The sequence below is a fragment of the Oryza glaberrima genome, chromosome 5 (genome assembly GCF_000147395.1).
Source record: "Oryza glaberrima chromosome 5, OglaRS2, whole genome shotgun sequence".
In the NCBI taxonomy this organism is placed as follows: Eukaryota; Viridiplantae; Streptophyta; class Magnoliopsida; order Poales; family Poaceae; genus Oryza; species Oryza glaberrima.
This window is the reverse complement of record NC_068330.1, coordinates 20533666-20546944: the sequence shown is the minus strand read 5'-3', so window position 1 is coordinate 20546944 and position 13279 is coordinate 20533666. Positions and strand designations below refer to the sequence as shown.

The window sequence follows — 13279 nt, the reverse complement described above, 5'->3', positions numbered from 1 at the left end:
CACGGCTGGTCCAGAAAGCTACTGTCAACCGTGTTTAAACTGGCATGCAATGTAATTAAATAGCGCCGTATGATTATAACAAACAAAACCTAGATTGTTTACACCAATAATGACACACTTAGTTCCCTGGCAGGAAGGAACCACACGCCCATCTTTCCAGCCACGCAACAGCAAGAGGAACAACACCCGTCTCAAGTCACACTAATCAAATTCAGCAGACGCCTTTACGGTCTCCATCGTTTGGCTTATTTACTAATAAACTAAAACGGCTTATTAGAAAATAAAAATAAATTTGTGGGTAAAACTTTTATAAATATGTTCTTTGTGACTTAAAAGCTAATGTTAAAAAGAAACTACGTTAAAAATATCTCAAAATCAATCTCAAAATTAAGCTCAAAAATTTAAAATTTGGCTTTTTCTTTAGCTTATTATGTCATTGGATGGGAGCCTCCTACTTTTAACATTAACATTGCATAGACTACTAGTAGACAAGTAGTAGTAGTAGACAGAAGAACAGAATACTACCATCTTGCATTGGTCAAAGGGAAACACATATGGCCAGCATCAGGCGATGTCAATGGCCGGAACAGCGAGACATGCATCCAAAGATACGAGATATTCCTACATTCTATCAACAGTATGGATGCACACTGGCTCTTGCTGGCACTAAAGCTACGGCCTTTTTCTGCCCAAAAGCCGGTGAATTTGCAAGCTGTTTTATGCTTTGCTGCACTCTCTCGCGCGGAGCAACATATTCGTTGTTTCGTTAGGTAGCGTGCGCTCGCTTTGTTTCTTTTTTTTTTTCTTTTTTCTCCTCCAAATTGGATGGCCGGGAATGGCTGGCAATTTGGTCCCCGGCAGCTCAAGCAACTAAGTGAGTGAGCACTCATCACGGGCGCCTCCTAGTTGCAAGCCATCAACTACACAATTATTGCGATGCTTTTGTTCACATCTTTCATATTGGTAGCTGGAATGAAATGAAATCGTACAGTTGTTGCGTCGATGTGGATACAGAAATTAAAGAATTATAGAATGGGGGAAGTGGAGATGATCACAATTCACAAGCATTTGTACAAGTTGGTGACATCTCTTTTTCTCTTTGTGTTTCTTATGAGACAAGAGAAATATGTGACAAGATTTGGAGAGAAATGGATCTTTGTATAATTGTATGTGCAGTTTATCAATTACTCAAACTGGTCCCATGAACCAAAGAATCGTGAAGGCCTTGAAGGCAAGAAACAATTTTTTTTTTTTGTACAAGCATTCGTTGTGCGTGGGAAAAAAAATCGAAATTTTATCTGCTCCTATGAATTAATCAATGTGGCCGAGGTGGAATTTCACGACGCTGTAATGGCCGTCGTCGTGACGTCGGAGGTGGCGGGGTACTCCGCGGTTTGCTCCGCCGCGGCCCAACGCCGGCATGCCCTGCCGAGCGACGCGGCCTTGCGCCGCGCGCGCTCCGTGCCGGTGGCCATCAGCTCCCATATCGCCCACTCCACGCCGGAGACCGACATCACCTGCGCCACCACGGCGGCGCCCACGCGGCGGCAGAGCAGCACCAGCGCGGCGGCCGCGCACTCCCTTGACCACTCCGTGCCGCGCCGCAGCTCGGCCACGAGGCGCACCACCGCGCCGTCGATGTTCACGATCGCCTCCGCGCCGCCGCGCTTGGCCAGCGACGCCAGCACCGCCACGGCGGTCTCCTCCTCGCTGATCGCCGACAGCGCCGCCTCCGCGGCGCCGGCTTCCACGAGCTTCCCGACGTTCTCCCTCTCGCCGGACAGGCACAGGAGCGCGGCGAGCGCGTCCTTCTTGGTGCTGGAGGGGCCGGTGCGCACGAGGTGCACGACCCTCTCGACGACGCGTGGGTTCCGGCCAAGCCGGCGGCGGTAGGAATGGACGGACGCCAGGCTGAGCACGGTGGCCGCCGCATTCTCCTTGGCGCGCCACGTCGCGCCGGAGCCCATGGCGTGGCAGATCGCCTCGACGGCGCCCTCGGCGTGCATGATGCGCTTCTTGTTGGCGTCGAGGATGGACAGGTTGAGCAGCGCCGTGACGGCGTTGAGCTGGGTGGCGGTGTCGTCGGAGTGGAGCAGCGGCACGAGGAGCGGGACGGCGCCGGCCTCCCCGATGAAGGCGCGCGTGTCGTTGCCGGACCTGGCGAGCTGCCGGATCTCGTGCACCACGCGGTTGGCCGCGGCGGGGGAGAAGGAGACGGAGAGCTTCTTGACGAGGAACGACGCCGTCATGCGCGCCGCCTCCAGCGCCGCCTTGTTCGCGGTCACCACCGGCGCTGGCTCGGGCTTGCTTGGCTCGGAGCTCTCCATGGCGACGCCGTTCTCCCGGCACCACCGCGAGATCAAGTTCTTGAGCGCCTTGTTGGGGACAAGCTCCAGATTGGCCAGCACCTGCCCAGTCTTGGGGCATGTCGACTTGCCGGAGCCGAACCACCGGGTGATGGACTCCCGGTCGTACGTCTGGCCGCTCGCCGACACAACCGGGTCGCGCATCAGATCGAGAGAGATGGGGCACCGGAAGTCCGGCGGCGGCGACGGCGGCTCGGCGTCGTCGTCATCATCATCGTCGTCAACATCCACCTTGGTGTCCATCGGCCGCGGCGTGGCCGCGGTGAAGAGGACGCACTTGGCGTACCGGAGGAGCCCAACGAGCGCAATCATGGCCGACGTCCACCTCTCCGCCACGCGGTCGCCGATCTCCCGCTCCAGTGTCTCGATCTCGTCGCTGCAGCACGCCGGGTCGTTGATGCCAACCTCCTCGAGGATGCCCTCCAGCCTCTCCCTCTCCGGCACGATCTCCCTCTCCACCTCCTGGATCAGCGCCAGCACCCCGGTCTTCAGCTCGTGCTCCGCGGCGTCCGCCGACGGCGAGCTCCGCCGGCACTGCCGGGACGCGAGCGCGAGGAGGTCCACCACGTCGTCGGCGAGCCCGAGCTCGGGAACGGGGAGAAGATCCAGCAGCGTGGCCAGGTCATGCTGCAGCTCACGCACCCGCGCCGCCACCTCGTCGGCCTGCAGCAGCAGCCGCATCCGGCTGCGCGCCGAGCAGTCGGCCACCACCGCCTTGAACCGCTGCAGCACGAGCAGCACCTCGCGCAGGCACAGCGACGCCGACCGCGGCAGCCTCCCGCACCGGAGCAGGTCGTCGAACACCGCGGCGAGAAGCTTCGCGCGCCTGGACACCGCCGCGAACACCGTCTCCAAGAACGGCGCCGGCGCCTCCGCCGCAGCCAGATCCCTCGCCAGGCGGTGCAGCGACCGGAGGATCTCCCCGTCGGACGCCGACGAGGAATACGAAGAAGACGACGACGGCGGCGGCGGCGGCGGCGGCGGCGACGCGGCAGCCGCGTTCCTCGCGTTGGCCATTTTGTTGCTGACTTTCTTTTGCAGTAACCGAATGAACAAATCGAATTGGAACTCAGAAAAAAAATTGTATGGTTGCGGAGACGAAGGCGTGAGGCCGTAGTATATATATACGTGCGAGAGAGACGTTTGGCGCGTTGAGTTGTTCGAGAGCTGGGAAGGGGTTGGAAGTGGAACCTGGAAGGAATCCTCCTGACTTTTGTTTACCTTGATGTGATGGCTACCCATCGTGTGCTTATTTTATTGAGTTCTCCTTATTATTATTATTTTTTTTTGGTTTGATAGACTGAAGAAGATGTTGTGAGTTTCTGACCGCTGGATTGTGGTCGATGGACGGGTGAGATGGGTGTGTTTTGGTGGGGGTGTGTTTGATGACTCAGCTTGGGGCTGGCTGGCCGGCTGGGTTTGGTTTTGAGTTGATCGGATCGCTTCCAAGCAATGCTTTCTTATGAGAAGGCCGGGTTAAGGGTTGGAAATGTTCCTCTAAGCTCGTGCCAATGTGCATGTGTGTGCAGGGCGGCAGGGTCACTCGTGACCATTTCCTCTTCGATCTGTTGGTGAACACAATGTAAAAGTACTTCGTTCAAAAAAAAAAAAGAAGAATGTAAAAGGACTGTAGCTAAATGCTTCCTCCCTCACAGGCCTACGCGAAGCTTAAGGGCTAAGGCCTCCTTTTGTGAAGAATTGCTTAACGCGGGGAAACTTTATCTACTGTTACACTAGTTTGTGTGAATGCAAATAGGTTATACATCTGTGATTAGTCATGCACCACGCCTAGAGAGCTTTCCAGCTAGCTAGATTCAAATCTAATGTCACGTTGATCCAAACAGATAGACAAGGAATCCCCAAAATCAAAAGTAGAGTAGGAAATTAAGAAACGAGCATAAATTTACAGTACCCGTCGCTGTACTAACCCAACAACATAATCCTACTATAGAAGTAGCAACCGAAAGGAACAAAATATGGCGGCGACGGCTCATTCACGTCGGCCACCGCCGCCGATGGCTAAAATCAACAGCTGCCCAGGCCGAATTCCACACAGTATAGTACACGCAGTACGGCAGCAATGAAGGCAGGAACGATCTCATCTCATTCTCACGTCAGACGAAGGCGAGAATAACAAACAAACCGGCCAAAACCGGATCGCACGATCAGCATCCAACGCCACGTAGCGGTCAAAGTTTTCTTCACGGATCCGGGCAAATGAAAAGGATCCCAGTTTGACCGCCCCAAAAGTAAACAGGCGATCAAGTTATACAGGTCACCGAACACGCGCGATAGATAGATCGAGCACGCACATGCGGATTAAACTAGTAGTATAAAATACTCCCTCCGTTTTAGGTGATAAGATATTTTGGCTTTGATCAAACTCAAACTACTTTTAAGTTTAATTAAATAAACCCAAGATAAATTTATTATAAAAATATATTTAATTATTAATTTAATAAAACTAATTTGGTAATATAAATATTATTACTATATTTCTTTACAAACTTAGTGAAATTTAATGCGGTTTGACTTTGACTATATTTAAAAAATCTTATAACCTGAAACGGTGGGAGTACATATTTACCAGCCGTCCTAATCCAATCGAGTAATCTATGCGTGATTGGTAGCCCGCGGCTAGCCGGGATTAACGTTTGACTTGATCAGAAACCACACGCACGATCTCGCGAATTAGCGGCCACGGCGACACGTGGCGGCAGCGGAGCAGCGGCGTCAACCTCTGACCACCGGCCGGGCCGGCCCGGCTGGTAATTAGTGGAGCGCGGTAAGCTCCAGCTACTAATCCAACGAGCAAAGCGGCCGTTCTCGCGTGGGCGGCGCCACGTTACGACGTGGTGGAGATTAACCAGGTAATAACACCAGGCCACACGCCTCTGCCGCCCCAAATCGCCGAAACGTTTCCGCGACGCGACGCGATAAGATGCGCGCGCGGGAGGATTGCGTGTACGTACGGGGAGGATGCGCGGGGGCGTGTCGTCGTGGGGGCGCCGCAATCGCGACGAGTAGCGAGCGGTAGCGGCTCGTCGCGAGGTGCAGCGGCTTACTAGCTTGGGAGAGCGACGTGTGCGCGCGGTGATGCCATCGTATGCGTGTGGAAACGTATAGGACGCGATGCAGGCGCATACGCGATCTCGAGCGCCTGCTAGCTAGCGGCGACACGTACGGCCGGCGGTGTCACTCGCACACCGTATGGTGATGGGGATGCCCAGCAGCAGCCAGATGGGGGCCGGGGCCCCTGGGACTCGCGAGCGTGACATATCCGGATGCGCCATTTACGATCGAGTGGTCGCTACTAGCTACTAGCTGATCTATCCGATGCGGTGACACGCTCACACACACTACCCGGTGCGGTGACACACACTGACACGGCTTTCCTGGGCCATCGTCCATGCCGGCCACGTGGTCCGTCGGTTGAGGGACCGTGAGGTTTAACGTTTACGTGTGTGTTTAATGGATGCATGATACCGCGGTATTACAAGCGTATGGATATGCTTGCCTGTACGTACACACGCACGTATACATGATACGCGCTACGTTGTGTATTCACTATTGAGCAGTACGTGGATGGTTGAGTTCAACCAGCAATATTGAGTACAAGTGTATGGGATCAGAGTATGATGACAATAGCAGTGCGTCACAGATTTATACCGAACCCTACATAACACGTAGACTAAGAACTGTATTTATCATATGCTCCACAATACAAATCATTTGTAGTGGGTCTCGTCATTATTTCTCCTTCACTTTTTCTCCCCATCTCTCTCCTCTCCTAGCAATTTTGCCTAGCGGAGAGAAAGTGAGCGTCTCCCTGGCGACTGAGCTACGCACCCGCAACGAACGGCACAACGGAGCTCGGCGGCGGCCTAGCCCAAGCGCGGCGCCGCTTCTCCTCCTCCTCCGACTAGCGGATGACGCAGGGGGAGCTCGGCGGCGCGCCTGCGACGGACAGCGCGGCAGAGTTCGGCAGCGCGCTTGCGGGGGACTACGTGGCATAGCTCGACGCCGTCGATCTGTCACTGTTGCGTTTGGAGGTGGCGCGGAACAATGACAACGATGAAGTTAGGTGCTAGATCCACCACCTTCTCTTCCTCCGCCGCCGGCATCTTCCTTTTTACGCCCTACGCCACCGCAGTTGCTATCTTCTCTTCTTCTCCCTATACCGCCGCCGCCATTGCATGGGTATGGGGGCGTCGCATGGGGCCATGCCCCCTCCCAATGTGCCCCTCGCCCCACGCCTGCCAGTTCTGACGAAGAACGGGTTGCTTTGTTTGGCTCCGTGTTCTTCAGTTGGAAAAGGTAGATATTGCGTGGCGTCGAATTTTCGACTGTGGATGGTCTGGGTTGAACGCTATGAGATCCTGAGTTAACTTTTCGTGGAATCGTTATTTAGTTTCTCGGCTCGAGAGTAGAAAACTAAAAATGTACAATGATGTATATATATACAGTGCTGCATACTACTGCAGAGTGCAGAGCTTAAGTTTCATGTGTCAATTATAGTACTTATGCATTTGTAAGAGAGAGTATCAATAATATTCAACGGGAAATGATGGATTAAAGAATTAACTCTGTCAGCACTTCAACTAGTAATGTCAATGATGGATCAACAGTCCAAAGTCCATAATATACTAAGCACGCAACTAGTACCAAATGTCAGCATAACTTCTAGAAGTAGATAATGAAAACACTCAGAAGCGGACCAAGGAAAGAGCTTATGTAATTATATTAATCACCATCACTTGTATTTGCATAAGGACGTAATGCAGATCGCTATTACTCAAAAGCTAGATTGTTCAACCACTGCCTATAAAAATCATAAAAAAGAAGAAAAAAACATAATACCTCAAACGAAATCATAGGACGCGATGCATATACGCATACACGATTGAGCGCCTGCTAGCTAGCGGCGACACGTACGGCGGTGTCACTCGCACACCGTATGGTGATGGGGATGGCCATCAGCAGCCAGATGGGTGTTGGGGCCGGGGCGCCTGGGACTCGCGAGCGTGACATATCCGGATGCGCCATTTACGATAGCTGATCTATCCGGTGCGGTGACACGCTCACACACACTACTCCGGTGCGGTGACACACACTGACACGGCTTTCCTGGGCCATCCATGCCGGCCACGTGGTCCGTGTTAGAATTACAAGAATCCTTGTACATGTGACAATGATACACGCATATGTTAATACAGTGTATATGTCGTATCTATGGTTAGAGATAGAATCGGTTTTGGTTTTCTTTCATGTATTGAAAGATGTAATATGTCTCCAATCTGTACACGCCTCGGTGAGGGCTATTCTCGCCTATATTAACATGCAACGCGGCTTCGAGAGAGGTAAGATGCTTCTGCCAGATTTACATGGTATCAGAGCAGGATAGCCACGACGAGATTGCATCTACGGCGATGGCGAGTTCGTCTAGTTCCAGCGGCGCCAACCCTCTCTCGGGACAACCTATTCCAGAGAAGCTTACCAGGAATAACTTCCTGTTATGGAAGACACAGATCTTACCAGCAATCAGAGGTGCATGCATGGAAGGTTACATCACCGGCGCAAAGCAAGCTCCAGCTGCAGAAGTTGACGCCAAGGAAGGTGATAAGCTTGTCAAGGTTTCCAATCCAGCCTATGAGACTTGGGTTGCTGAAGACCAGCAGGTGCTAAGTTATATCTTGGCATCGGTATCAAAGGAGATTCTGACTCAGGTTGTCAACATAGAGACAGCCGCTGAAGCCTGGAGGGCAATCACAACGATGTTGTCCTCCCAGTCCCGATCGCGTGCTCTGAACACGCATCTCGCGTTGTCGACAACTCGCAAGGGTGACCTCAGCGTTGCAGAGTATATCGGGAAGATGAAATCATTGGCAGATGAGATGGCATCTGCTGGGAAGCCGCTTGATGACGAGGAGATGATGTCTTATATTCTCGCTGGACTCGATGATGACTATGAGCCTGTTGTGTCCAATCTGGTTGGAAGGGCAGAGCCGGCTCCTATCACAGAAATCTATTCTCAGCTTCTAAGCTTTGAAAGCAGAGCTAGATTGCGGCAGCAGGCGAGCTCTTCATCTGTCAACAGCGCCAAGCGTGGAGGGAAGAATAATGGCGGCTTCAAGAGCAACTTCAACAGCAACTCAGCCAATTCCTTCCGCAGGCGCGGAGGTGGTGGTCGCGGCGATCGTGGCGGTCGCGGCCAAGGAAACGGTGGCGCGCGCGGTTTCAGCAACAAACCTCGTCTTACCTGCCAGCTTTGTGGAAAAATCGACCATGTAGTGGCTGATTGTTGGCACAGATATGATGAAAGCTTCGTTCCGGATTTCCGAACAGCAGCAGCTGCCTCCTATGGTGTAGATACAAACTGGTACATGGACATCGGAGCTACCGATCACATCACAGGAGAGTTGGAGAAATTGTCGACTCATGAGAAATACAATGGCAAAGATCAAATCCACACGGCGAGTGGAGCATGTATGAATATTAAGCATATTGGTCATTCTACTATTCATACCCCAGTTCGCAATATTTATCTCAAAAATATTCTTCATGTTCCTAAGGCTAAAAAGAATCTCATATCTGCCCATAGATTAGCCGTTGATAACAATGCTTTTGTTGAAGTTCACTCTCGTTTCTTTGCCATCAAGGATCAGGTCACGAAGAATCTTCTTCTTAGAGGGCCATGCCGCAATGGATTTTACCTGTTGCCAACATCTTCGTTTTCCTCATCCAAGCAAGTCCTCGGAGTCGTCAAGCCTACCTATTCTAAGTGGCACAGTCGTCTGGGTCACCCATCTTTAGCCATTGTTCAAAAGATTGTTAGCAATAATAAACTCTCATGTTTAGGAGAAATTAATGAGTTAGGTGTGTGTGATGCCTGTCAACAGGCTAAGAGTCATCAGCTTCCCTATCCCAAATCCTCTAGTGTGTCGAGTCATCCTTTAGAGCTAGTGTTTTCTGATGTGTGAGGACCTGCCCCTATTTCTGTTGGGGGTAGAAAATAATATGTCAGTTTCATAGATGATTTCAGCAAATTTACTTGGATTTACTTGTTAAAGAATAAGTTTGAGGTGTTTTCCAAGTTTCATGAGTTTCAACAACGTGTTGAGAGACTGTTTAATCGCAAGATCATCTCTATGCAAAATGACTAGGGAGGAGAGTATGAAAAAATAAATTCTTTCTTTAATAAGATTGGTATCTCTCATCATGTCTCCTGTCCCTATGCTCACCAACAAAATGGTTCCGCAGAGCGCAAACACAGACACATTGTAGAGGTTGGGCTATCTCTTCTTGCTCATGCTTCAATGCCGCTTAAATTTTGGGATGAAGCTTTCCTTGCAGCCACATATCTTATAAATCGCCTACCTAGCAAAGTCATACAATATGATACTCCTCTGGAGCGACTCCTTAATCAAAAACCCAACTACTCTGCCTTGAGAACCTTTAGGTGTGCTTGTTGGCCTAATCTTCGTCCCTATAATAAGCGTAAACTTCAGTTTCGCTCAAAGCAATGTGTCTTCTTTGGATATAGTAACATACATAAAGGTTTCAAGTGCCTAGACATATCCAGTGGCAGAGTTTATATTTCAAGGATGTTGTTTTTGATGAGAATATTTTTCCTTTCTCTAAACTGCATTCAAATGCAGGAGCTAGGTTGAGATCAGAAATATTGCTTTTACCTTCATTTTTAAGTCCTTCTGGGGTTGAATATAGTAATGATCATATGCTTAATACTCCTGAACATTCTAATGGTGTATCTGAGAATGTTACAGATCAGCAGGGGCAAAGTTCAGATTATGGGGAGCATATAAATACGGGTGATACAAGAATTTTTGGCGCAAATACAGAAGATCCTAGTGGCACAGAAAATCCAGATCATGATGCAAATAATCAGTCTAATAGCGAGGACTCCCATGGTATTTTTTCTGATGCCGTGCGGTTTGATGTTGACGAGGATGTTAGTGTTGCGTCGCAAGGGGAGCAAGAGAGCCAATCACCGCCTGCCACTGCCACCACGTCGTCTTCATCATCGCCTGTTGAGTCGCCTGTATCGCCAGTCACGTCTTTGCAGGAAGATGTGCAGCAGCAGGACATGCAGATAATACAACAACAGCAAGATGTACAGCAGACAGGACATCAGACTCGACCCACTACTCGTCTTCAACGAGGGATAAGAAAAGAAAAGGTATACACTGATGGGACTGTGCGGTATTCTTTTCTTGCTACTAATGGGGAACCAAATAATTTAAGTGAAGCATTAGCTAATAATGATTGGAAGAATGCTATGGATATTGAGTTTTCTGCTCTTTTGAATAATAAAACATGGCATCTTGTTCCACCTAGTCATGGCAAGAATATTATAGATTGCAAGTGGGTATATAAAATCAAAAGGAAGTCTGATGGAAGTCTGGATCGTTATAAAGCTCGATTAGTGGCTAAGGGCTTTAAACAACGATATGGAATTGATTATGAAGATACTTTCTGTCCAGTGGTTAAAGCGGCTACTATCAGAATTATCTTGTCTATTGCTGTATCTAGAGGATGGTGTCTTTGACAGCTTGATGTGCAGAATGCTTTTCTTTATGGTTATCTTGAGGAGGAAGTATATATGAGACAGCCCCCTGGATATGAAGATAAAAGTAAGCCTAATTATATTTGCAAGTTAGACAAAGCTCTTTATGGGTTGAAACAGGCTCCTCGTGCTTGGTACTCAAGGTTGAGTATGAAATTATGTGATCTTGGTTTTAAGGCATCTAAGGCTGACACATCATTGTTCTTTTATAATAAAGGGGATGTTACAATCTTTGTGCTTATCTATGTTGATGATATAATTGTTGCAAGTTCTACAGAAGGGGCAGCTACTGCATTATTGGCAGACTTGAGACAAGAGTTTGCACTGAAAGACTTGGGGAATTTTCATTATTTCTTGGGTATAGAGGTGCGTAAGTTACATGATGGTATACTACTAAAACAGGAAAAATATGCTACGGATTTACTGAAGAAAGCTGGAATGATGGATTGTAAACCAGTTAGTACTCCTATTTCTACTTCAGAGAAATTATCAGCCTATAGTGGTACTGTTCTGGGTGAAAATGATGCAACTAAATATAGAAGTATAGTTGGAGCTTTGCAATATTTGACTTTAACCAGACTTGATATTTCCTTCTCAGTGAACAAGGTTTGTCAATTTTTGCATAGTCCAACAGTTGAACATTGGACAGTAGTGAAAATGATACTGAGATATATAAAGTCTTCAGTTGATTTGGGTTTGAAAATATGTCATTCATCCTCTATGCTTGTGAGTGCTTTTTCAGATGCTGATTGGGCAGGATCTGTGGATGATAGAAGGTCAACTGGAGGCTTTGTTGTGTTTTTGGGATCCAACTTAGTATCCTAGAGTGCTAGAGAGCAAGCTACTGTATCCAGGTCAAGTACAGAGGCAGAATACAAGGCAGTAGCTAATGCAACTGCAGAAGTAATGTGGATACAAACTTTTCTTAAGGAAATTGGAGTTAATACATCTCAAGCTGCTTGTTTATGGTGTGATAATCTTGGTGCTACATATCTTTCAGTTAATCCTGTGTTTTATGCCAGAACTAAGCATATAGAAGTGGATTATCATTTTTTCATAGAAAGAGTTGCCAGGAAACAATTGGTGATAAAATTTATATCTTCAGGAGACCAAGTTGCTGATGGTTTTACTAAACCATTGTCGGTTCAGCTGCTAAGAAATTTTAGATACAATCTTAACTTAGATAAGTTATGATTGAGGGGGAGTGTTAGAATTATAAGAGTCCTTGTACATGTGACAATGATACACGCATATGTTAATGCAGTTTATATGTCGTATCTATGGTTAGAGATAGAATCGGTTTTGGTTTTCTTTCTTGTATTGCAAGATGTAATATGTCTCCAATCTGTACACGCCTCGGTGAGGGCTATTCTCACCTATATTAACATGCAACGCGGCCTCGAGAGAGGTTAGACGCTTCTGCCAGATTTACAGTCCGTCGGTTGAGGTACCGTGAGGTTTAACGTTTACTTGTGTGTTTAATGGATGCATGATACCGCGGTATTACAAGCGTATGGATATGCTTGGCTGTACATACGCACGTGCGTATACATGATACGCGCTACGTTGTGTATTCACTATTGAGTACTACGTGGATGGTTGAGTTCAACCAGCAATATTGAGTACAAGTGTCTGGGATCAGAGTATGAGATTCTGAGTCTAACTTTTCGTGGAATCGTTCTTCAATTTCTTGGCTCGAGAGAGTAGAAAACTAGAAATGTACAATGATGTAGTATATATATATACACTTATACAGTGCTGCATACTACTGCAGAGTGCAGAGCGAGCTTAAGTCTCATGTGTCAATTATAGTACTTATGCATTTGTAAGAGAGAGTATCAATATAATATTCAACGGGAAATGATGGACTAAAGTAAATTAGCTCTGTCAGCACTTCAACTAGCAATGTCAATGATGGATCGACGGTCCATAGTCCATAATATACTAAGCACGCAACCAGTACCAGTAATGTCAGCATAACTTCTAGAAGTAGATAATGAAAAATACGTACACTACAAAAGAAAGAAACATTTTTTCAGACGATCAAACCCTATTTATTCATGCAGTTGAACCACCCATTTGCTCGAAAGTGTCTACGAAAATCGCTACTCCCTCCATCCCATAATATAAAAGATTTTAAATTTTTTCTTGTACCGTTTGACCACTCGTCTTATTCAAAAAATTTGTGCAAATATAAAAAATAGAAAGTTGTGTTTAAAGTACTTTGGATAATAAAGTAAGTCACAAATAAAATAAATAATAATTCTAAAATTTTTTGGTTAGACGAATGGTCAAACAGTGCAAGAAAAAGTCAAAATTCCTTATATTA

General features: G+C 48.0%; 1 protein-coding gene and 1 non-coding gene across 2 annotated transcripts; one reads left to right on the top strand and one right to left on the bottom strand.

The window, feature by feature from the left end:
- Window positions 1-1137: 1137 nt before the first annotated feature.
- Window positions 1138-3471, bottom strand: LOC127775036 (U-box domain-containing protein 16-like). Its single transcript, XM_052301345.1, has one exon. It carries the CDS (start codon window positions 3381-3383, stop codon window positions 1338-1340), a length of 2046 nt encoding a protein of 681 aa, XP_052157305.1. The 5' UTR covers window positions 3384-3471; the 3' UTR covers window positions 1138-1337.
- A 4807-nt stretch (window positions 3472-8278) lies between these two features.
- Window positions 8279-8417, top strand: LOC127775270 (small nucleolar RNA Z247). Its single transcript, XR_008017941.1, has one exon. It is a non-coding gene; the product is annotated as a small nucleolar RNA Z247 (small nucleolar RNA).
- Window positions 8418-13279: the final 4862 nt, after the last annotated feature.

What these genes read in the sequence shown, in the direction of transcription:
- LOC127775036 (XM_052301345.1), bottom strand. Translation starts at nt 3,383, where the DNA reads ATGGCCAACGCGAGGAACGCGGCTGCCGCGTCGCCGCCGCCGCCGCCG.